Genomic DNA, 23,676 nt, shown 5'->3' with positions numbered 1-23,676 from the left:
TCATCTTCAGAGTATATCTCTTGTTGTTGTTGCATGGAGACAAATAAACATATCTGTATGGTTAGAAAAGCTCACCAGCCAAATATCCAATGTGAGGCCAACCATTTCCTCAGTTGTTCCCATTGGGAACAATGGGTTCAAGTACATACTTTTCCGTATTGAAGTGCTTGACAGCCAACGCTTCTGAATCTCTACAGATATCGTCCAAAAGTTCTTGGACATTAGTAGAAGCTTTGGAAATGGTTTTAAGGAATCAGCGACGGACACGAGAATGGTAGTGGTGGGCCATAGGCACAACCGAATGTGAAGGGAACGTGACCTATGAAGACCAAGAAGACGAAGAAGCCGGGCACTACTCTGCCAGGTGATGTAGCGGGCAAGTGTGAAAGGAAGAAGTGGAAATTGCTGTGGGTCTGTGGGACTGCTGTGGTCGGTCGCACGTACAGAGTGGACTCCATGAACCCCTAAGAAAGAGGAACAGGAGCACGGCCGGTGCAAAATGTGTAAAAGGAGAAGGGTTAAAGTATCCCAGCAGCTGCGAGTCAGCCTGAGGACAATTTCCCCGACTTGGTGGTTTTGTCGCCCTTTACACTGTTCAAAACATATTTTGGAATGATCAGATAGTTGTCTCCTGGTGGTTGTGAGTAAGGTTGTGAAGTACAGGAGACACACCGGTCTCTGCCGCTACCGACTGGTGACACACATGTGGATCCTTGAGGACTCGAGTTAGGATGTCCGCCGCCTGTCATGGGATGGCGGCTGTTGAACTTCCACGGAGTTTCCTTGTTCTCGAAGCGACAAGTAGGCTCCAAGGAATTATGTTTGGGCTTGGTGAAAGCTGACGGTACCACGAAGAAAACATGCTGGCAGTCATCCTTCTCATTGGCCAGAGCGGTACCTAATGCTAGCGCTAACTTTCAACTTGTGCACGCGTCAACTTTATGTACATGTGTGTACACTTTGACATTGTCAGGAGGCAAAGAAAGCAAGACAAACAACAACAACCAAATCACTTGTGCTGATGTCACTGCTTGATAAGTGTATTGGTTCTTCCGTCTGCGGTAGGGCATGAAAAACAAAAATAATAATTTGTAATCTTTCAACCGGCAATTACAAGCGGTGGGGTGCACCATGCACTCAGGAAACCCTTGTCATTAGGGTAAAGAGGGTGACACCTAGAGGAGGATAGGAAAGGCGGCACATAGAAAATGGGAACTCCTCAGGACGCTCGAAAATATCGCACTTTCGCCTCTTTTGCACTTGCACTGATTTTAGTGGATTTAGCGAACCTCAAGCGAACCTCAAGGCTCTAAACTCTTGCAATTAATCCGTCAACCTATTCTAATTAATTAAGGATGTTAATCATCAATGTTACAAGTTTCATGAATTACTGACAAAATATTAATGTTTAAATATGCCAACCGGGAACAACAATATGCGGCAACCCATATCGAAGATGATCCACTAATTTAAGAAAATTTTGGTCTGTCTCTAGCAACACACCTTCTACATCCAGCACCTGATATAGCTGAGAAATAGCCTCGATTTCATTAACGCAGGGCCGTCAACTTTCCCTCATATCCATTGAATCGTGCTGCCAATACTTCGCTCTGCACAGTAGGAAAGCCATGAAATGCATAGGGTGCACTTGTTTGTAAGCGACGGTGAATGGACATGTGTGGACAAGCTCACAAGACTACGGCAATAAATACGTTGGCGTTGTTACACGGCATGGCATAACAAGGGATATATTAAATGTTGCAAAAACAAAAAGCAGATTTCTCGGGCGAATATTATACGTGAAGCACATACCTGAAATCTAGGCTGAATTTTGATTATCGGAGCGTGTCAGCCCTGGTTTTGTGATGAAAGCCGTGCTTTTCTTGTCGATTTCAATTTTAACCTGTATTGAATTGAAGAAGCACGGAACGCCCCTCAAAGCTGAGCTGAGCTGAGCTGAGTTTGAGACCGTGTTTGTGTTTGGTCGGTTCGTCCCTACCTCGTCTCGGGTTCTCAAGTCATGGATCGTCACCACCAGTTCGCTTGCTACTTAACTTTCCTTTCCTCCTGAAACATAGTTTTTTTTTTTTTTTACCGTGTGCAGTGCTTGCACGAACTGTCACGCAAAATAACAAAAATGCATTTGTTTGAATGATGATGAGTAGGGATTTCCACCGTCAGGGGCGATACTGTACCTCTTGCAACATATTTCCGTAGGGAACCACCAGATTTTCCGGGAAAGTTAGTTTACACGAATGCGCGCAGGAGTGGCGACCTCTCTCAACTCCTTATGCGGTATTGTGACGTCAGCTCATGCGAGCACTTTTATTTCTTGCCAAGGATCGTCTGCTACAGCGAGAGCAAGCTGATTCGTTTTTAGTAGAAGCGGGACGCGCGGGCGCCAAACACAACTGCAAAAGGTAAAAAAAAAAATAAAAGGAAAAAGATGGCGCGCGCCTCACTATTCGCTGGATGAGATTACGTCGCAAATTTGCAGCCGTGAGAAGGGGGATATACGTTTTATTACAGAAATGTCAGCCTCACCAAAGGTCGGCTTGCTATTCCTAAAGGAAAAAGTATGTATGTATGTATGTATGTATGTATGTATGTATGTATGTATGTATGTATGTATGTATGTATGTATGTATGTATGTATGTATGTATGTATGTATGTATGTATGTATGTATGTATGTATGTATGTATGTATGTATGTATGTATGTATGTATGTATGTATGTATGCATGTATGTATGTATGTATGTGTGTTTGTGTGGGTTGCCCTTGTTCTTTTTATGACTTTACCGCGTTGCTGCATACTATATGTATAATATACTTTGCTGTAATCTGAGCTCCTGCAGCCGTTCTTGGGGCACATTAAACTAATTCATTAATTCATTACCTCATCTGGTGCTTCGTTATTTAATAGGTTCCGTATCTTTCAGCTGGTCACGTAAGGAAACTAAGCATAAGTGGACTACTTGCCAGTTCTTGGAATCCACCACGCGCACGAATTCATAATGAAAACGTGTTTTGTTGAGATTGATCGCCTTCATTTACTGGAGGTTGTCAATGTGATGTAATATCAAGAGCATTACTTACTGAGTTTAGAACGGCTCCGAAGTAGGCAATGATATCACTTTCCTTGCTACCAAAGTCCTTGTAGAATACTGAATCGATGACGACGTGTATTTCTGGCTGGATTTCCTTGACATCACCTAGATGATAACATAACATAATAGCGTCATTATAAAGCTGTTACCATGCAGGTTGATTCAAAGCATAATACATTGCCTCATCATGGTACGCCTGCGAACGTGCGTGTTTGTTTTGAGGTGCTCTCGTATAGGGCACTGCACGGGCGTAACTTTCACGTGCCTAATTTTCACGTGCCTTTCACGGTCCTAATTTCCCCCTAATTGCCCGTGCCGGGCCCAGGCCCGACGGCCCGCACCCAGCCCGTGCTCGACGTTTTCTACAAATTTCCAGCCCGGGCCCAACCCGTAACCGACTGTTTCCATGCTCAGGGCCGGTCCCATCCCGCCTCTGCTCTATGCGTTCTCGGTGCCCGGGGGCGTATTCAGATTTACTAAAGAGCACAGCTCAGCGAGGAAAAGGATGCATGCTGATTGGTGGAGAGTGAGGAGGTACATTCTACGTACACGCTGTGTTTCTCTGCCGGCAAGCCACTCTGTGCTTGGTGCTTGCATGGGAAGGCAGCGCGCAGCGGCGCGTGGGCGATATGTACTGTGCCTTGCGGTTCAAGAGAGACTCATCTTCGCTCTATTGCGCATGCACCGGTGATAGTTCCCCTTTCTCGAACTCTCACGCGAACGAAATATATCAGAACACCCTAAGCTACCTGACTGTCGTGCCGGACTGTCAGCGCGCCCGCCACACCAATCTTCCTCAAACGTGTGTCAGTGCACGTGTGAAATCCAGACCCATTACACGAAATAAGCATGATCACATATAAGAAAGTGATAGTTCTCATATGAGAATACCATGATATCCCATAACTATTGGGGGAAAAATTGACATTGACAAAATTCAGCTATCCAGTCCCGTGAAATATATTCGCTTACATGCCCGACTATGGCCGGCGTTGTCAAGCCCGGACCCGCATACCCGGCCCGGACCCGGTGGCTGAAACCAGAGCCGGGCCACGCTCGCAAAAATAACGCAAAGCCCGACCCGGCCCGCCCGCGGGCCGGGTTCGGGCTTTCGGGTAAGCCCGTGCCCATGCAGCGTCTCATATCCTGACTTTCCACTTCTGAAGACCTCGTAGCCAGTATGGTAAAAAAATGAGAATGAAAACGCACAACTGCGCTGGGAACTGCGACCGTGTGTTTTGTTAGATTGGCGGCTTGTTTTTAAAGAGCGAAAAAAATTTTTCCTGGAATTTTACCAGAAAAACGTTTGTTTTGGCGCATCAGAGAACCACAGCACGTTGTAATTTTTATTTTGCTCATCGTGTACGCCAAGAGAGGTAAAATCTAGAAGTAAGGTCAAGGTGGGGGCCGGCCTCACTGTTGCAGCTTAACCCATTCCCCCCTATGACCCTCCATATTAACCCATAACCCTCCACCCATTCGCCCATATGACCCCCATAACACATATTAATCCTGGTTTTAATGCCTGGCACTCAGTGTCGAAGTAACAACACTTCGTCGCGTTCGACAGAGAAAGGAACACATTCGGAACCGTGAATTTGCGGAACCATTCTATTCTTCAGAATAGAATTGTTCATTGATTCTCGATTGTTGATGGAATTGTGATCTACGTGCCCACATGGTATTCTTGCAAAATATAGTTTCTGTACGTGACGCGGAGGTAACATAGAACTGATTTCGGCTTTTGAGTAGCATGACGCAACCATTCGGCCAATTTACATCCCGTTAAGTATTTGCTCCAAGGCCGCTTCTAATTCCATATCACAGCTCCTTGCCGTCTTTCTGGATAGACGCGGACCTGAATGGTTCGACCTTCGCCGTCGCTCGAAGGCGAACTCTAACGCTGATCATGACGTCATCTACAAGGCTCGCCATTTTTTTCTAAATAATAAGTGGAAATTTGTAATCTTCACCAGTAGCACCTACACTTTGTGTACTGCATCTTCCAGTCATATTGATTTATAATCAGTCAGAAACAAAAGCTGTATCAGCTGTAATTTTCGCGAATCGTATTTTTCCGCGGAAGTAAAGTCCCGCGAAAGAAATGACACCGATAAGTAAGTAAAGTAAGTAAATAACGTCCCGCGAAGTATCTGACAAACGAGGCCTGCAGGATCATTGTAGGTGGAAAATATTCACCAAACGTCTCTTCATCTCAATTCGGGATTGTTAAGACCGCGAAGTTAACTACTTATATATTTTTTTCTTCCAGTCGGGAGTAGCTGGCTAAATTGCTCACGGCGTACCTCTCGAAAATTCTGCGAACGGCGAGCAAGAGAACTCCAGAGTGGGAACAGTACCCGAGAGACGGAGGGTGAATTCGCGACCCATGCTTGTCATCGTTGCTTGGATTGTGTGAGACGCGTGCGTGGACGCGAACTTTCCCGTGTGACCTCAACGCTATGCGCAAAATGCGCTAACGCAAAAATGCGTTATGCTCTCCATGTGCTTGTTTACTTTAAAGAACTAGCGCCAGATTTTTGGCAGCGCACTCCGGAAAAAACGCTTAGAGCGACATTTCCTCTGACTTACCTCCATCACATTTCGCCAACTCGAGCTGTATAATTATTATGAGCCTCATAAATCATTAAAATCGACATATTTTAAATTTCGCGCGTGGAGCGTGGTAGGCATCACGTAGAATTGAGGACGTGTGGGCGTTCCCTCGGCGCCTGGCTTCGCGCTTTCCTGTTGCAGGCTTCTTCGCGCCGCGCTGCAGTGAATACGTGAGGATGAGGTGTGGGAGAAGGCGCTAGCAAGTCAGCGAAACTCGGGTGTCTGAACACTAGCTCCCTCTGTATCAGGTAAGGACAATCGCGCCGTCTGCTGCGACGTCCGCCATGCTGAAGCCCACGCTCTACGCTGACAAAGATGTACCTTATACACTTGGTTATACGCTACATTTTGGAACTGAGTAAATCAATAGCAGAGTAGGCCTGAAGAAGTTAGTAAGAGCGGAACACAGCTTCCACACATGGTTACCCAGGGCCTCAAAATGGCGAGTTGGGGGCGTTCTCTTCTTCAAACTCCCCCAGTGACTGTTGAGTGAGTGAGTTCAAAGTGTGACTCCACCCTACACAGAGAGAGCTGGTATTCAGCCACCTTAACTGAAACGCCACGCGAGCGTATGAGGAAGAGTTTTCAGTTGTTTCTCCCCGTAGACGAGGATCCGCTGCCAGCTGTCACGGCAAAATACGAATAACTCTGGAAATAGTTCGAACGAAAGCGCTGGCAGGAGTGTTGTTAGAAGTCGAACGCTCCTGCCAGACATCTTTATTTCAGCGTCGTCCGACGAACAACTTTTCCTTTAACGGAGATCGACGGTGCCGTGTGCCGCATGCACGAAATATTTTCATGAAAGAGCCCTTCCAAATCATGAAGGACCTTAGATCAAATGAGTTCTAGAGATCCCGTTGCGTCAAGGATATAATATTCCTATACAGGGTCGCTGCGGTTAGATGAGTAGTCTGAGTTACATTGATGTACCATGTTTAAGAAGTATGAGAAAGCCGATACTTAGTAGTATATCAGTTCCATTGTTTATAATTCATTCCGTTTCATTCATTCCATTGTTCATTGTTCATAATCCACATGATTACCAAGGAATGAAATTCTCCCCGTTGGCCGGTCATGCCCATATTAGGAAATTTAAGTCCGCGCCTGACTTTCTTTTCTTCTTTTCTTTTTCGCATTGAACTTTGCCACATTTTACTGTGATGTTCCTAGGAAGCGAGGTTCCTAGAATCACTAAATGGGTTCTCCAGGTGTGCCCATCGAGCAGACCAGTCGTATACTTTCCCAAAGCAGGGAATAGCCGTGGCCTGCAGAGGCTACAAGGGCACGTAAACTGAAGTGACAGATGGGAAGAGGGAAGGCGATCACGACTTCACACGAAACCGCCGATTCCAGGAAGCCGTTTCACTACTTTGCCGGCTTTTCCCTAAGCAAGGGATGTGAGTGGGAATTGCGAACGGAGAGTCCATAAAAGGGGAGCAGCTCCATAACCAGGGGGAAAGCGATGTGACGCCGGACGACCACGACTCGTCAGAGAACCGCCGGGAGCAACGAGTCATCGGTCGGACGGGCAACCCTCAAGAACTGGTATCGCACGGCCCGACACGGATTTCGGAGTGTGCAAACTCTCTACAAGCAGCTCAACAGCGTCACCAACACTGTGCCGTCACAAATTGTGCCCCAAGGACAACGTCCAATTATAGTGAGCCGGCAGCCTGTGCACAGATTTCTTGTGTTAGATTAAATTGTGTGCCCATTATTTACTGGTGTTGGCCTCGTTCCTTTACAAGCTACCCCAAAGGTACCCCTATCTCGTGTGCTGTAGTTCCTACCGGGAGCGGTCATCGTATTACGTTCTAGTTTTGCGGGATTTGCAGTGGTTTACTGCAGAAGGTATTGTAAATACTGCTTACCATTGCTGGTTTGACGATTCTCAAACCTGGGGTCCTCTGAGCGGGGCATGAAAACTGTAGGAATAGACAATAGATTAGGTTTCACACTTTTGTTTGTCTTAGACTCGCTTCCGATATGACGAGAGAGTTGGGAATACACTTTTATGGTGTAAGTTGCGTATATCGAAATTGCTATAGAGGGCGTACTTCTGTCATTGTCAGCAAATCAGAAAAAAGAACGATATCGTTATCGGTCATGGTTGGTTTCAAGTTAGTATGTGATGTTCTAAGTTCTGTGTCTGTGGTGTATCTTGCTGTAGTATGATTGACACACGACGCTTAACTCTAAGTCTGACAAGAAACTGGTCCACCCACTGGACTTGGTGTGATGAAGAATAGCGTCAAGTGCAATAAGGTGGTGTATAACAAAGCTCGCACAAAAGTAGCAAAGAACGAAAATTCTCCCTCATTCCAGCGCCAATTTACTCCCAAAATTGGGAGCTGCCTGGAAAGACCAGCAACTAACGGATCGCCAGGGGTGTACATATGGAACTCTGGCCATGAAGGAGTGTAACTCAGGTTTTACGGCGATATCAGCTGTCTTTTTTTTTTCTTTCTGCCTAGAAAAAATGGCGCGGACGTTGTTGTTTTCTGGTGGTTGTGCGAATATGCTACGAGCACCAACCTGACCGTCGACTGCGAATCAGCTGGTGTGAATAAGGCAGAGGGGCAAGAACAATGCAAGTAAGATTAATGACCTCAAACTACCGATAACGCAAAGACAAGGACATGATGCTTTGTTAACGTTTTGACAGTTGTAAACCTAAAAATGCTACAATCATTTCGTGCACTGAGCAGAAAATACGACAACAACAACAACAACTTTATTTTCGGCCTTGGAGAGTGGGGAGTTTCATCGCAACAGGCGATACTCTACCCCAGTGCTTGGTGGAATGGGGGGAATAAAATAACGAGCCCCTTTACAATAACGATCGAAGTCCGATGGTGTCCAGAAATGTCAGAAGAGCTTTGAGCGCAGAGCGTTGCTGGGCTGGATTGGGCCAGGGACCAAGCAATTTCGGTAGGGAGAAAGGGCGAGAGTCCAGCTGACGAAGAGACTCGGAGAGTGTGATTCGGGAAGGTTCGTAGTGAGGGCAATGAAGAAGAATGTGCTCCAGATCCTCAAGAGCACCACAGTGGCAACAGGTGGGAGAATCAATTTGTCTCAAGCGGTAACGCCACTGAGCTGTAAAGGCCACATCGAGGCGCATGCGGTGGATTAATGCAGCATCCTGACGAGATGTGTTTCGTGGCATGCGGAAAGCGAGCATGGGATCAACTCTGTTCAACATAGAGGGGGGAAGAATGTGGGTTGTCCGTTGGCGGGAAGCCAGGGGTGTCACTAGACGTCGCAGAATTGAACGGCGGTCTCCTCTGAGTCCTCCGGTCGAAGATTCCGCATTGAAGCGAAGCTCGGGTATCATGCTTCAAATCATCATCTGCGTGGTAGGGGGGGAACTACATTTCAGTCATGATCACCCAAATAAACGGTCTCGTACGACTGGACTCGGGGTGTTCTTCCTGAATGTTTCTAGGCAAGTATTTAAGACAGAGTGCCAGTATAATCTGCACGGTCAGTATCGAATACGATACCAAAATACCCGATAACTATATCTGAGTCATGTTCGAGTGCGGTATTGCATCTCAACAGCAAGGGAGTCACAGGGTGGGTTTTGTTGGCCTCTGTTCAATGGCAAATTGTTGTTCAAATCAATACGGTAAAATACGATGCAGGGTCAAAATGTAGCCGCAACCAATTGTTTATTTACATAAAACACAGACATCATCAAAAGCACTTTATCACTTTTCGCCTTACTTCTCACGCCCTACCGGCGTTTGACACAATGCTTTACCAATGCATGGATGCCACATGAAAAAAAGAAAAAGAAACTTAAGCCACGGATGCGCCGCTGCTATCAGATCACCACCTGTATAAACCTTCATTCCGCCGAGAGCTGCTTCCAAGAGTCCGAACAAATCAAAGTCACTCGGTGCGAGGTCCCGTGAGTATGGCGGGTGCGGAAAGTCACTCAGGCCGCAGACCTTTTTTTCGGAGATTTTCTCCGCTGTCGCACGTGCCGTGTATGGGCGTGCGTGCAGTAACACATCACAGCTAAGCAAACCATGACGGTTTGATTTGATTGCTGCCTTCGAGTCATACTCAAGCAGATTACGGTATGACGTACTATTCACAGTAAGTCGGTTGGTGCTGTAATGTTCCACTATTGGACCTTTATAGTCCTAGAAGACCGTGAGCATAAGCTTCTGTTGGAGCTGCCAGAGGCTTCTCTAGTCTTGGTGACGTAGGGTGTGTGACTTCCCAATATCGTCACGCGCATCACGGTTGGTATCGTGAAGTAACCGTACCTTCCTATTGATTGCGTGCGGAAGACGCGGTAGGCTCCCGGGCTCGCGATAACGGTTATACTAACGCTCTCTAATACTAACGTCTTCTCTACCAGCCGTATATTGCCCCCAGTTACGTCGCGCACAGACTATGTATGGTATGGGTGCACGACATAACAGGTGTCATACGCGTTGAAGTAGTATAGCCGTTGATGTACCCTACGTCGTAAAAGTCCGTACAGCAAAATATATCGCAAACAACTACGCGCACTTCGTTTCATGGAGGTGCGCCATTTATTGCTTGTGCAGGATATCACTGGCGAACCCGCAATCGGGTTCCAAGTGTAGAAACAACATTGTTTCGTTCTTGTGTTTTTCTCTATACACTGTGTGGCGAATTATCAATTTTGTTACACACGCGTTCAACAATATCGTCATATACGATGCATTTGACTACTAAAGAAACAGAGTCTGGTTGAGACGCTCGATCATCCAAACGTTTGTGCGGTAGTGCATCGCACACATAAAAGCGCCGCCAGTGGTCGTAGTAAACTCACAGTATGTTGTTTTTCTTGAGGCTCTTACTCTTCCGCTTACCGTAGTCGTGTAGTGCAGCTCCATTCTTCAAGGATTCCTCCCGGTAGAGAAGATGCGGAACGTAGCCTTCTGCAGTTCGTTCCATCGTCAACAGAGGGCGAATGAGCATGTCTTCTCCGATGATGCCATTCTACGAAATCACAAACATTACATGTGTGTTTCGGCGCTACTCTGTGATGGCAACAGAATATAGCAAAACTCAATATAGATGAGAAAGGTACGGTCTCTGAGCTGTAGATGCTGTGCAATAGAGCAAAAAACACGTCAATTACTGTTGAAAGCAAGGTACACATTATTAAAGAACCAATGAAGTGACATCTGACATGGCTCGGAACCCTATTTTTATTCGTCCGTCAGGAAGCAACGCAAAATAGTTTCGCTGTTCAGCGTATGGTCACTGCGCGATCAAATTCACAAGTACGCTCGGAGAAAATAAAACAACAACAACTTTATTACGGGATGACGGCTGGGGAGTTTTATCGCCGAGGGCAGAGCGTTGGTGTGCTGGATGAGGCCAGGGACAAAGTAATTTTGTGAGAGAGGGGGTGCGGGAGCACTAAATAAGCGAAACGTATTTAGTGACTATAGGAGAAAGTAGCCGCGGGCGGCCGTCACGGTCGCCTCGCGTAACGTGGACAAGTCCCTGTTCGTTTCTTTAGCTTCGTTCTTTTTACCTACACCTCCTGAAAGTGCAAGGAGTGCAACCCTCTCGCATTCTTTTTGTCATGCACTCGCACTGCACCTGCGCGTCCCCATCCTTTTTGGGGAAGTGCTGACCTAGTTCTGCACAACTTCTCGGTTTTCTTGCACGACGTATCCCGGTCGTGCAACGGAAGGGCGCAGAGGAAGAGACGACAAGGCGGCGGAGAGCACTTTGTGTGCACTTTGCAGCACAGTGTTGTCGGATAATGGCGAGCGTATCATTCAAGATGGGGGAGTATTTACATGTGACATCAAGCAAAATTTATGTGTGCCTCGTTTTAAATATCTGTTATGTTTCTTGTTCGCACCGTGAACGCAGAAGTAAACTATAAATGCGTAGGCTCGTCAGATGGCTCCTTCGTACCCCTCTATCTCCATCTGAGTCGCAAAACTGATGTCGTCTACAAAAGTTAGGATAGCGAATTATTCGGCCATTATTGTGAGTAGTTGCGAGTAGTAATGTAACAACCCAAGATTTACACAGAAAATCCACGGCAAGTATTGCACATTTTACTTTAAATTATTTTAACATTACTTAAAAATTTGTTAAAAAATTTAAATTTAAAAAAAATTTAAATTTGGCAAAATCTGACTTAGTGCAATACTTGACGTGGATTTTCTATGTAAAACTCGGGTTGTAGGAAATAAAAAAAACTAGATAGAAAGGAAGCAGACAGTGGGAAATGATTTATTTGAAAATCAACGACGCCATCTTGAAGAAATCACGCCGGTGCGGGCGACTGGAGCACGACGGTTGCAGAGGCAGGTGGCACGCTAGTTCCAAGGCATCACACCAGATGGCGCCAGCATCGTAGCTCTGTACGAGAAACACAGAGAACAAGAAAGTACTAGAGACACGTAAAAATGGCAACACTGCTCAACAAGTCTAACCATGCCAGAGCGCGGGGAAAAGGCCTAACCGCTACTGCTAAACAGCACGGAGAAAACACTACACATCGGGGGAAAAGGCTTAAGGCAATCGACAAGGCCTAACCAAAGCGTCACAACACTACGCGGCTAACACAAGGCGGGAACCACACGATGGTAAACGTGCGTCAACAGGCTTGGACACCGCTAAACAAGTCTAAACATGCGAGAAAAGGCTTAACACGAGCACGGTAAAACAACGCGCAAACATCGGTAAATCACTCACCTTTTCCCCGCTGCGACGGAGCATCCGCTCTCGTCGACAGCCAGGGATAAAGTGACAACGGAGCGACCGGCCGCACGACTTCTACCTACGAGAGCCAGAGCTGGACTGAGTGAGGCGACGCGCCGCGGCAGCTACGCATGCGCGCGCGCTCCTAGCGCCCTCTGCTCCACCCGACCGCGCATGCGCGCTCCTAGCTCCCTCTGCGCCGCCCGAGGGTGTTTTCGGTTTCGGCTCTCCGCTGCGCGCGCTCCTAGCGGCGACGGGTGGCTTCTGAGTTTCGGTGTCACTCTCGTTTCTTTGCGCGCGCGTTTATCTGTATAAAGGCAGCGCGCACCGCGCTCGCGTCATCATTCTGTCCGATACGTGGAAAACGCCATGTGTGGTTTATTCTCCGGCGTTTCTCGTCGTCGCAAGGAAAAGACAAAACACGAAGAACTTCGCGAATTTATACGCGGCATCGTGGAGGAAGCCTTTCAAGTGCACCGCCTGGAATGGTTGCAAGCGCGTCAAGAAATGTGTCAGGACAAAATGAAGACGCTCGACCGCATCTTAGCGGTGGACAGACTGGCGAAAAAGAAGTCCAACTTTAGTCCACGCCGTCGCGACGTCTTGAGACGTTCTTCCTCGTCCGACATGAAACACCTCTCCGAAATTTGCCTCAATGTATTGAACGGAAAGGTGGCTCTAGCTCCAGATACGTTCGCGCGTTTGAAGAAGCACAAACGCTTTTTACGACGGCTCGCCTACAAAAAGATTCACAAGAATCCGCAAGGTTTGAAGCGCTATCTGTCTCAGCAGCGAGGACAGGGCGTTCTTTCGTCGGTGGTTCCTCTCCTGCTTTCCGCCGTGTTGAACCTTTTCGCCAATGGCCAAGTGAATTGAAGTGGCCACCTCCTCCATCGGAAACATTCTTTCCTCGAGGGAGAGTGACAGTGGAGGCAGGAGAGTGGAGAGTTTATCATTCCCATTTGGCAGCAAATAAAACCGATCGCCAAGAGAACGTTGAAGCGCTTGGCGCGGAATTTGGCCGATGGCGAAGGAATATCGCGCGCAGTAAAAAAGACGGCCATAGCAACGGGGAGAGACGTGCTGAATTCCATGGAGGGCTCTGGAAACAACAACAATGGAAAGAAACGCCGCAAAAGACAACAAAAGGCGCCGACACACGACGCACCTGCAGATATCTTTGGTACGCCGTGAAGGTCACACATCCGCTGCGCGCGCTCCGTCATGACGTTAACGAAAGCAAAAATACAGACGCAACGGTCACCGCATTGTCTTACGAGTGACGTGATGATATTCGAACCGACCTTCCATTCAATACGGCGTGGAAGATACTTCGTACCAACTCTTTTATCCTGTCAACAGAGTAAATAATTCCGTAATCGAATTTTCTATTCAAAATTTGCAAAGGGCGCACTTGGATCTCTAGGGCAGTTTTGTGTCTTTGACCGTGCGCATTGTTCGCGACGACGGGGAAGAAATGGACGAGAAAGATGTCGTTTTCCCAATAAACCACCTGTTGAGCGGCATGTTTAAGTCGGTCACCGTCTATGCGAACAACAAGCTCGTCAGTTCCAACGAGTTGTACGCCTACAGGAGTATTTTGGACGTCGTGCTTCATTCCACGCCCATGGCTCAAGAAACAGTGCACGCGGCTGGACTTTATGTCGAGGACGACGAACATTTAAAGAACGATTACGACGTCTCGTCTCGCGGTCCGAAACAACGTTACGAAGCGACGAAGGGTGGAAAATACTTTAACCTCGTCGGACAGATCAATACCGACCTGTTTCAACAGCCGCGCCTGGTGGTACCTGCCGTCGAGATTCGCGTCGTTTTCCTCTTAAACAACGACGAATTTAAACTCATATCGGTCCCTAACGACAAGAAAACGTACAATTACGAGGTGGACATTAAAGAAATGACGTTACACTTGAAAAAGGTGACGCTGGCACCTTCCCTATTTTTGGAATACGAGCGGCGGCTTCAGACCACGCCAGTCATCTACGTGTTACGCGGATTGGAAACCAAGGTGCGGAGCTTGAGTGCCGGGAGCTTGGACGCTCACTTTGAAAACGTTTACCCCGAAAGGGTACCTTCCAAATTATGCGTCGCCCTGCTCGCCACGTCCGACTTTTTCGGCGACATCCAATCGAACCCCTACAAATTCCGCCATTACGACCTGTCTCATTCGATGCTCTCCGTGGACGGCCAGCAAGTGCGAGCCGAGTACGACTTTCAGAACGACTTGGTCAAAATTTCCTACTTTAACTTCTTGCAAGAACTGGGAGAGAAACATTTCAAGTATAGCTACGAGCGATTTATAACGAACGGGTTCCTTCTCTACTTCAACTTGGACGTGGACAAGTGTTCTTCTCCTTCCCATTTGAACGAGTGGCGAAAAGGAAACGTTCGCCTGCAATTACGCTTCGCTAAAGCCCTTCCACACTCGGTCACCGTCCTCTTGATTTCCGAGTGTCCCAAGCTCATGTGCGTCGACAAGGACCGTACGGTCACCTTCTCATAAGAAAAGATGTACGAGAGCGACATCTTGGAACTCGTGTCCCTGAACCCCCTTGCTTCCTCCATGCTAAGAGGCATTTGCGCTTCCGACGAAGCCTTCGTTTTACGCAAGCCCGGCTATTTAGTCATCAATACCGAAGAGCGAAGAAGGCGCGGGCAGCACTGGGTGCTCTATCTGAAAAACTACGACGGGTCTGCCGTGTTTTTCGACAGCTACGGACTTCGCCCCATCGAAGCAAACCTTCGAAGGACTTTACCTGTAGTGGACGAGTATAACGACAAGTGTATTCAATCACCCTTTTCGCCTTACTGCGGGCATTTTTGTATCTACGTAGCCACGCGCATGTCGAAACGCTACAGCTTGAAAAATTGTGTGTTTCTCCGTGCTGTTTAGCAGTAGCGGTTAGGCCTTTTCCCCGTGCTCTGGCATGGTTAGACTTGTTGAGCAGTGTTGCCATTTTTACGTGTCTCTAGTACTTTCTTGTTCTCTGTGTTTCTCGTATAGAGCTACGATGCTGGCGCCATCTGGTGTGATGCCTTGGAACTAGCGTGCCACCTGCCTCTGCAACCGTCGTGCTCCAGTCGCCCGCACCGGCGTGATTCTTCAAGATGGCGTCGTTGATTTTCAAATAAATTATTTCCCACTGTCTGCTTCCTTTCTATCTAGTTTTTTTATTTCCTACAACCCGAGTTTTACACAGAAAATCCACGTCAAGTATTGCATTGAGTCTGATTTTGCCAAGTTTAAAAATTTTAAAAATTTAAATTTTTTACCAAATTTTAAAGTAATTTTAAAATAATTTAAAGTAAAATGTGCAATACTTGCCGTGGATTTTCTGTGTAAATCTTGGGTTGTTACATTACTACTGTTGCGCTGTTAAAAGAGGACGATATAAGAAACAAGATTCTGCCAATGGCTGTTTACGAATTGCTAGTACAAACCATTGGTACAAACAAAGCGCGAATTAAGCAGGAAGGAAACAGGCTACAACACCGCCACGCCAACGCTGCGCTCCGTAGCAGACAACAAGGTCTGCACTGTCTGGACTTCCTCATTCTTTGTTGTAGCCGGCGCTGTCGCGTCAGTGCAACTGGATCGGAACTGTGGAACACATTGCGTGCAGTCAAGAACTGGTGCAGCACCAGTGCAGCACTTTTCTTTGGAAAAGAACGCACCTTTTGTTTTTTACTTCTCAGCTCATACGCACTGTTTATACCTGCATAAGCTGCGTATGTCTGCGTCACAAATAACATGATCGTTCCTGCCAGGGGGATAGATGACGTCATGTCATGCCGACCTCCTATGCTCGTTCTCCGACGCGTTCTTTCCAAGAGAAGAGCCTTTTTTTTAGGTGCGTGGGACACAGGCCTCTGTAGAGGCGCTGCAGGTCGCCTGACCTCGTCGTTCTTTCGGAGGTGCTCATCGTATCTTTTTTTTTTCGCACAACACGCCCCAGTCAAGAAGAAAATAAATTATGGGGCCACGTCGATGCTGCTCTAAAATAGTACTTCATCACATGACATAGACTTATACATCCCCTGATTTCTACAAGTCACAGAGAAAACGATATCCTTCTGAATGATGGTTCGCTCCGGATGGTGCTATGGGGCGAAGTTATGTCCTAACGGTGACAGGACTGTCTGTTTCATACTAGACGTGGGAAGACAAGAATATTACTTTGGTATCAAAACCTTCGCCACCAAGTCAACCTTAAAGGGACTGTAAAGTTAAAAATAACCCCCATACTTTTGCCCACTATCGTGCACAACATCATTGTTTGATAACACACGGAAAGCATTACTTCTCAACTCAGCATATTTTTTTACGTATAAATACTTTGAAGATTGCCGGAACATGGACGGTGCTGCCAATGAACGGCGAAAAAGAGCAACTTGGGTTTCGGGTCAAGGGCTTCCAGGGATTGGTCAACCCTTACCACGTGAGAGTTAATTTTGTAGAGAACAATGTTGACGCACATTATCTTACAGCTAAACGCCATTTAAAGATGACACTCACTTCCATAGTTTCTACATTAATAAAGCGTTAATAAAGCATGCACCTACTTCGCCGCTACGAGCTACGATCCGCCGCGCCATCTGCAAGGCCGTCTGTGTTATCGTGTTATCGCGTTTATTGTGGTTTATTGTCTACGTCGTGTGTGGTCATGCTGGTTGAGCGATGCACAAAATGGAAGTGAATGACATGTCTGTGGCTGCTGTGTGACGTATTCGAGAGACTTACATATGCCTAAAGTAGTTTTGGTGTTCCGGGATGCAGAAATCATCTTCGTTCATCTTCGACGACGGGCGTTTCCTACCACAAGATTCCACAGGAGAGTGCGCGAAAACGAATGTGGTTCGAGCGCACTGCTCTTAGATACAGCAGTCGTGTCGTGTGTGCTGAGCTCATTTTGCTACCGATGACTACGAAGATGATGTAGAAGGCGAATTGCGAAGACGTCCGAAGCAAACTAGTTCAGTACGTTCATTCAACTGTGATTTTGCTTCACCGAGGTGACGAGTTCAACACAACGGTACGTACAGGTGTTACACATGTATAAATTATAATATAGTGATTCCATTATTCCGATTATAGCGATTCCGATTCCAACTTATGTTATCCTACTTGTCCCGTACTGAACATTGTCAATATCAACAAATTTGATTTTAGGGGCCTTCCAGTGTTCAAGTGGCGCCAGACTGCTTCGTGTGCGTATGATCCAGGCACTCAAGTTGTCATGACAAAAACATCTGAAAGCAGGTATGCAAAGTCCACAGATGGAAGCACTAGATCTGTTACGTGTTGCAGACTTTGTGACATTTTTGGAGAATTGAACAGGTGCAGAACATTAGTATGACGTCAACAGCAGGAGAAGAACCGATGAGAACTACTAGCTTCTTTGAAGGGTAGAGGACTACTTCCTGTTGAGGTACAGTTATGACTAAGGAACGCGAATTAATTTTCTAGAGATGCGTCCTCTACACTTCAATGAACAGTGAAACAGCGAAAGTTCACTGTCTTTGAAGCCCCCCTACTGGAATTGTTCAAAGCGTGTCACAGCTGCACTGAGCCATGAAAGGGGGGGGGGTATATAAGTTTAATGAACAAGAGGTGGCGTCCACGCAGGGAGAGGTCAGCCAGACCTATGTCGGCTTGCTACGCCCTGGTGGAGCCATGCAAGGCTACATCATGTTGGTCCTAAATTTGCAGAGTTCCCCTATCTCAGACACAACGGTCATTTCGGTTTATTGCTGTCCCAATGCTACCTTCTCAGAGATTAATGTGGTTCTGCGTTGCATGGGCACTGCCTTTTTCTACTTATACTTTCGGTTTCTTGTTCTGTTGAATAAATCAATTGAGAGTTTGCAGCCATCACGCTGTCTGCTGTATTCGCCCCTCATCTATATTGATGTGCTATAACGGTATAGCACGTCAACATGCCGACAACCTACCAACAACAACAAAACAACCTTGCCTAGTCCTACTTTTGGATGGAAACTACACGATGTGGTAGCATCCACATATATAAAATTATAGTCGACGGAGAGTTGCTGTTTTTGTACAACCTTCATTCTACATTCCTTTTGTTTCACTCAGCACAAGTGAAGAAAAGTTATCTTCATCAAGATGACACGTCATTGTTCGATCTATCTGCAGCATTATTGTTCCTGTAATCTTTTCATCAACAGCGAATACAAAAGTACACAAATGGTAAAATATAACTTGCTTCTTCAATTCGAAAGGGAAAGACAGAGCTCTTTATACTTCTCGTGTTTATTTTGTTGCAGGTTTTACAACTCTATCAAGTACGTCAAAACATCAGAGGGCAGGAAGTCCTACTCTGTTTCCTAAATCTCTGGACAACAAAAAAGAAAGATATAGTTTGAGTTGTGACAAAATGTTGCTTCTGCTCTTATATTATATTTCAATTAAATGTTACGATGCATTTGTCATGTACACTGAAGCCAGTTTCATCTTGCTGGGCCGTCAAAAGTACTTTACAAAAGTACATCTTAATTACAGTAACAGATAACTTATGCAATAAATTATTTAGCCGTTTTGGAGTACTATGTACACCAATGTGGCATGGTTAGCTTTGAACCCAGATCAAGGGTTGATAATACTTGAAGTCAGCCCTCAAATCCTTCTTTACAAATGTTAGTTGGTGACGTGATCATGAATCAGTTACAAGTACTCCTTTTAGCAAAACAGAGTTAATTAAGTGTGAAATCCCAACCTTGGTTCAAATAATAATTGGCATTTGGAAACGTGGTCAGTAAGAAGTATATTAAAAGGTTATGAACACAGCTCAGCTGAATGAAACCAATGAAAATTTTCTTATTTACTCCTTATATATACAAGATATGAGTATAATCTACAAATGCAGATATACCCCCAGGTTACTTAACCCACCAGGAACAAACTAATAATCATAATATGCTGTGACAGCAAAGAAAAAGCAATGAGAAAAACTTGCAGCAAGCAAGAATTGAAAATTTGCTGACATCAACATTTCTACAAGTCTGCGCACTGATGAGAAAGCATCCCTAATAGCATGCACGACGCAGATCGAGATCCAGTGGAGTACTTTCTACTGTATTTTCTCGGAGTACCCCATATCCTTCTTGTGAATGGCTGACAGGTGATATAACGGAATTCCTGCAGAAATAAGGGTTTTCGTCCAGTTTGCCGTTCAAGTAGCGCGTAAAGACCACACGGCGCCGCCGCGTATGTTGCCATACTCTTCGGTGTCTCGGATGTATGTAAAAGACACTTGCAGTACTTCGGTGTCAAGGCACAGTATTTCGAAATATTCGTTAGTTGTGATGCAATTGTCTGTTTGCTTTTCACACGCATTCTCGACCTCTCGGCAGCAAAAACCGTAGTATCCATCCGTAGTATCCGTCGGTTTCCATTTCACACATGATCACCTGCACGACGAAAAAACAGTGCTTGTTTCGGCTTACAGAAGTGCTTCTCCCTGATACATGGAAATTTCACAAAGCAGTCCATGTCCACGGCACGGTGAGCTACTGCTGAGGACAAATGTGACTCCGGTTAATCTCTGGACGAGGAATCTTCTGCTGCGAAAAACACACTTTCCAGCACGCTAACGGACGAACAGAAGTTATGTGTGAGAGACAGTTCTCGAATGCGAATTAGTACTCAAGAGCGCGTACCTTCATGTCAAACCTGTACCAAATTTCGAGAGGTGACTTCAGTGAAAACTCTTGGTGTCCCTTCTTCAAGGTCCCGATTCACCTCCTGAATCCCAGCTGAACCGGTCGCGATTCTCCTGGGGGCCGCGACCCACATTTTGGGAGGCACTGCCGTACGAGGTTACAAAAACTACTAATAGTTCAATCCGCCAAGCATATAGATTAAGGAATTATAAAGTAAAAAAAAAACTACTTAATTTTGATAATAATTCAGCTGTACGATCACAGCTGGCCGAACTGCTACCTACGGCATGTAGTCATCTGATGCGAATATGGTAGTCAGCACCACAGCGTCAACCGAGGACTTACAATGTCGAGAAACGCGAGCTTTTGGGGTATGGCGTTCGTTTAGCTGGACTTGTCCATCTATCGAGCAACTTTTTCACTGTGAGAGCCGGGAGGCAGTTTGTTGAAAGACGCTGGAAATCTGGTAATGAAGTGTCGGTAGTGGGAGCAATGGAGAAGGATAGGTCATATCAGATCTTGCAAGTCACCAATGTGACGGCCGCTTCGAAACTCAGGTTATCGAACGCGGCAATATCACTAAAAGCTACATTGAGGCACATCCGATGGATTTATGCGACACCTTGACGAGAGGTGCTGCGCGGCGTCAGGAAAGGGTGCGCTACATGAACTCTCGCCACCGCAGATGCACCGCGAGCAAAGCCACATGCGAAAAAAAAAGTAATATGACAAAACTTACCACACGCAGTCCGTCTTCTTCAGACACTACTGCAGAAGCCATGCGCTGTGGATCTTGGAAAAGCTTGCTGTTGAACTCTGACGCATCCACCTAATGTAGAGACCCATTATATGCTTATTCACCCGTTCAGTATGCCTTTTTGACTACAAATATTGCCATTCATAGCAAAAACTGGACACATGCAGTGTTAATGTGGGTGGCTTTCGACTCCTCCCATTCGCTGTATTTCCACAAACGAAAACTCTTATTCATTTTACAACCCTTACTCAATAGCGCTGAGAACACGACATATCGTCAACGTACTCATTCAAACGATCCTGCTCATTTTAAAGACACAATCAGCCAATCAAATTACCCTACTGCTCTTGTTCTACCTGAGAGGATAGGCATGTAGCCCGATACACCAACGAATGCACTCCGAATGTGAGTGGAAAGAGAAAAGAACTTGAAAAAAAAAGCCTCCCTGTTCTCTAAGCCGTTTCGCTAAGTGAAGCTCGGGAATTCGCATACAGATCTAAGAAGCTCTGGAACAGTTGTGAAATGTATTACGCGCCACGAAAAATAAAGTCATAGGCATAGTTTCAACCAATTCTTTTGCGACTTTATTTTGATGTTGTCATAAACATTAAATGTCCTTAAAAAAACATCTCCATAAGGAACCCAGTGACTAGGGGAAATGACACATACACAAGTCTCAAACACAGCTGACGTTTATTCATCATCCCACACAAATGTATAAATCAACGGGATGTGACGTCCCTCGCCGTAGCCGTAAGGGGGACGGAGCACAAAATTACCGAAGAAAAGGGGATACACTCAACACGTGGGCACCCGCAGAGGCGAGAAGGAATAACAACCACTCACTTCGTCAACTACAACAAGACATGATTTAATGAATAAAAAAAAGCACTACGCCATTATTCAGTTCGTATGATGGATAATACAAATCGCGGCAACAACACACATGATATCAAGCGAACATGGTATACTTTAAAAGAACAGTTATACAAAACGCGCGGTTAATGAACACGTGAATCGGGTGCAAACGTAGGAGACACAACAAGGCGGCAAGAGTGACTGACCCTGACTTTGCGCATCCCGACGACACCACATCTTCACCAGGCCGTGGACGATGGCGTGGCAGACGAGCTCTGAAGATGACTTCATCAGTGACCTACACGGCCGCCTTTCCATGCTGTGGCTTTCGGTTGCTGCTTCCGTCGATCTTCATCCGCTCTGGTCTCCACTCTTGGTCCACGGCCGGGTCAAACAATAGCGAAGACTGCGACTTGGCGGCAGGCCTACCGTCCCACTTGGAGGCTCGGTCCCAGGAGCTCGGCTGCCGCCCTCGTCGATCCGTCTCTTCGCTCGCCACATCGTCGTCGGGTGCACCTCTTTCCGGTCAGTCACCGCCAGCTGGGCCTCCTGTTCGTAACTTCGGTTGCCCGGACGTCAGCGCTGGTGGAAGGAGACTTCGGGGACGAACCCTCAGGTCGAAGGTGGGTTCCAGGCATCAAGGCGCCGCCGTCGTCCATCTCCCTCCGGGCATCCGTCCGGGCTCCCGCTCTGGATCACATCTCGACGACTCTTTTCTGGTTCTGACCCTCGACGCAAACTACCACTGACTGTTTAGGCGACTGTCCCACTCTCTCCCTCTCTCGAAGTCACCCATGGTTTATATAACCTTCCCGCGCCATGACACAGCCCGGGTCAGTCACGTACGCCAAACCAAAAACACATGTGCGTCCGAGACTGCATTCGAAGAACGCTGTAATTGCCACTGCTTCCGTTAACATACAGTTATGCTGCCTTCTACACAAAGCCGCCTCGAGGGGAAAACAACACTGTCTAAGGGGGAGCAGATGTCACCCTTCCCACGGAGAGACACTGCGCACATGCCAACTAAAGTTTTATGGTTTTCAACTGTGGGGGAACACGAGCTCTCGCAACCGTTTGGAAGTAACAGGGCGCGCTGTCCCTTTGGTGCTAGATAATTGGAAAAAGTCTGTGAAACCGATTTTGTCAAGAAACTCGGACCGTCACAGGGAAAGGGGGAAGAGGAATGGGAAAGGAACAGCTTCAACTCTTTAAAAACTCCGTGTGTGAAACAGAAGGGTTGCTACTGACATCCCCAGAAGTGCATATCTCGACGGCTTCCCGTAAAACTCTTTTCGTTGTGTCAGCCTCTTTTACTAAAAACCCTGGCCTCCTTCCAAACGGATTCGAAATTGTTCCAATCTTCAACATGCTCGACAAGTTTGATAAACCTTTTGGAAGCAGGTCAGGGTTTTGATCAAAGAGGCTGACACAGTGAAAAAAGTTTTACGGAAAGCCGTCGAGATATGCACTTCGGGGGTGTCATTAGCATCCTTTCCCCGTCTTCTTCCCCCAGTCTCGGGGTTCGTTATGGAGATCTGTTATCACCAGCACGCCTGTTTTTTTGCCGATCTTTATTTAAAAAATCTTTCTTAAATCATAGACTTCATATACCAGTTCATCTATCTCTCGACATCAACATTCTCCTCAACAGTAAACGCCCAAGAAGACTCCTAGTGGAAAGCCACAAAATACATACAAACTTTTCGATGAAGGTATTATCTCCTCCCGCTGTTCTGACGAGTAGGTTGTCGTCGAAGGCAGATCTTTGTTCAAGGTGTAAAGTGAGTTCATCGTGGAGCTTCAATATTCTTGCACCACTCTCTGACCTTCCTTCCAGGAACAGCGGATACACAATTTTCCTTTCCGAGGAGCCTGAAAATGCACCGACTGAAATCAGTTTTAAAAAAATTCACT

The 23,676-nt window shown here is 46.5% G+C and overlaps 1 protein-coding gene across 1 annotated transcript in view; it reads right to left on the bottom strand.

Moving 5' to 3' along the window:
• Window positions 1-1,550: 1,550 nt before the first annotated feature.
• Window positions 1,551-23,676, bottom strand: part of LOC135367491 (uncharacterized) — a 53,590-nt gene continuing 31,464 nt past the window's right edge. The window contains exons 2-7 of the mRNA XM_064600794.1: window positions 23,459-23,634; window positions 20,884-20,973; window positions 10,580-10,709; window positions 7,598-7,651; window positions 3,100-3,215; window positions 1,551-1,610 (exon numbers count right to left, since the gene is read on the bottom strand). Of these exons, the coding sequence (XP_064456864.1) occupies window positions 1,551-1,610; window positions 3,100-3,215; window positions 7,598-7,651; window positions 10,580-10,709; window positions 20,884-20,925 (402 nt within the window). The 5' untranslated portion in view covers window positions 20,926-20,973; window positions 23,459-23,634. The remainder of the gene's footprint in view (window positions 1,611-3,099; window positions 3,216-7,597; window positions 7,652-10,579; window positions 10,710-20,883; window positions 20,974-23,458; window positions 23,635-23,676) is intronic.

Source organism: Ornithodoros turicata, chromosome 8 (assembly GCF_037126465.1).
Source record: "Ornithodoros turicata isolate Travis chromosome 8, ASM3712646v1, whole genome shotgun sequence".
NCBI lineage: Eukaryota > Metazoa > Arthropoda > Arachnida > Ixodida > Argasidae > Ornithodoros > Ornithodoros turicata.
This window is presented reverse-complemented; position numbering and strand designations above follow the sequence as displayed.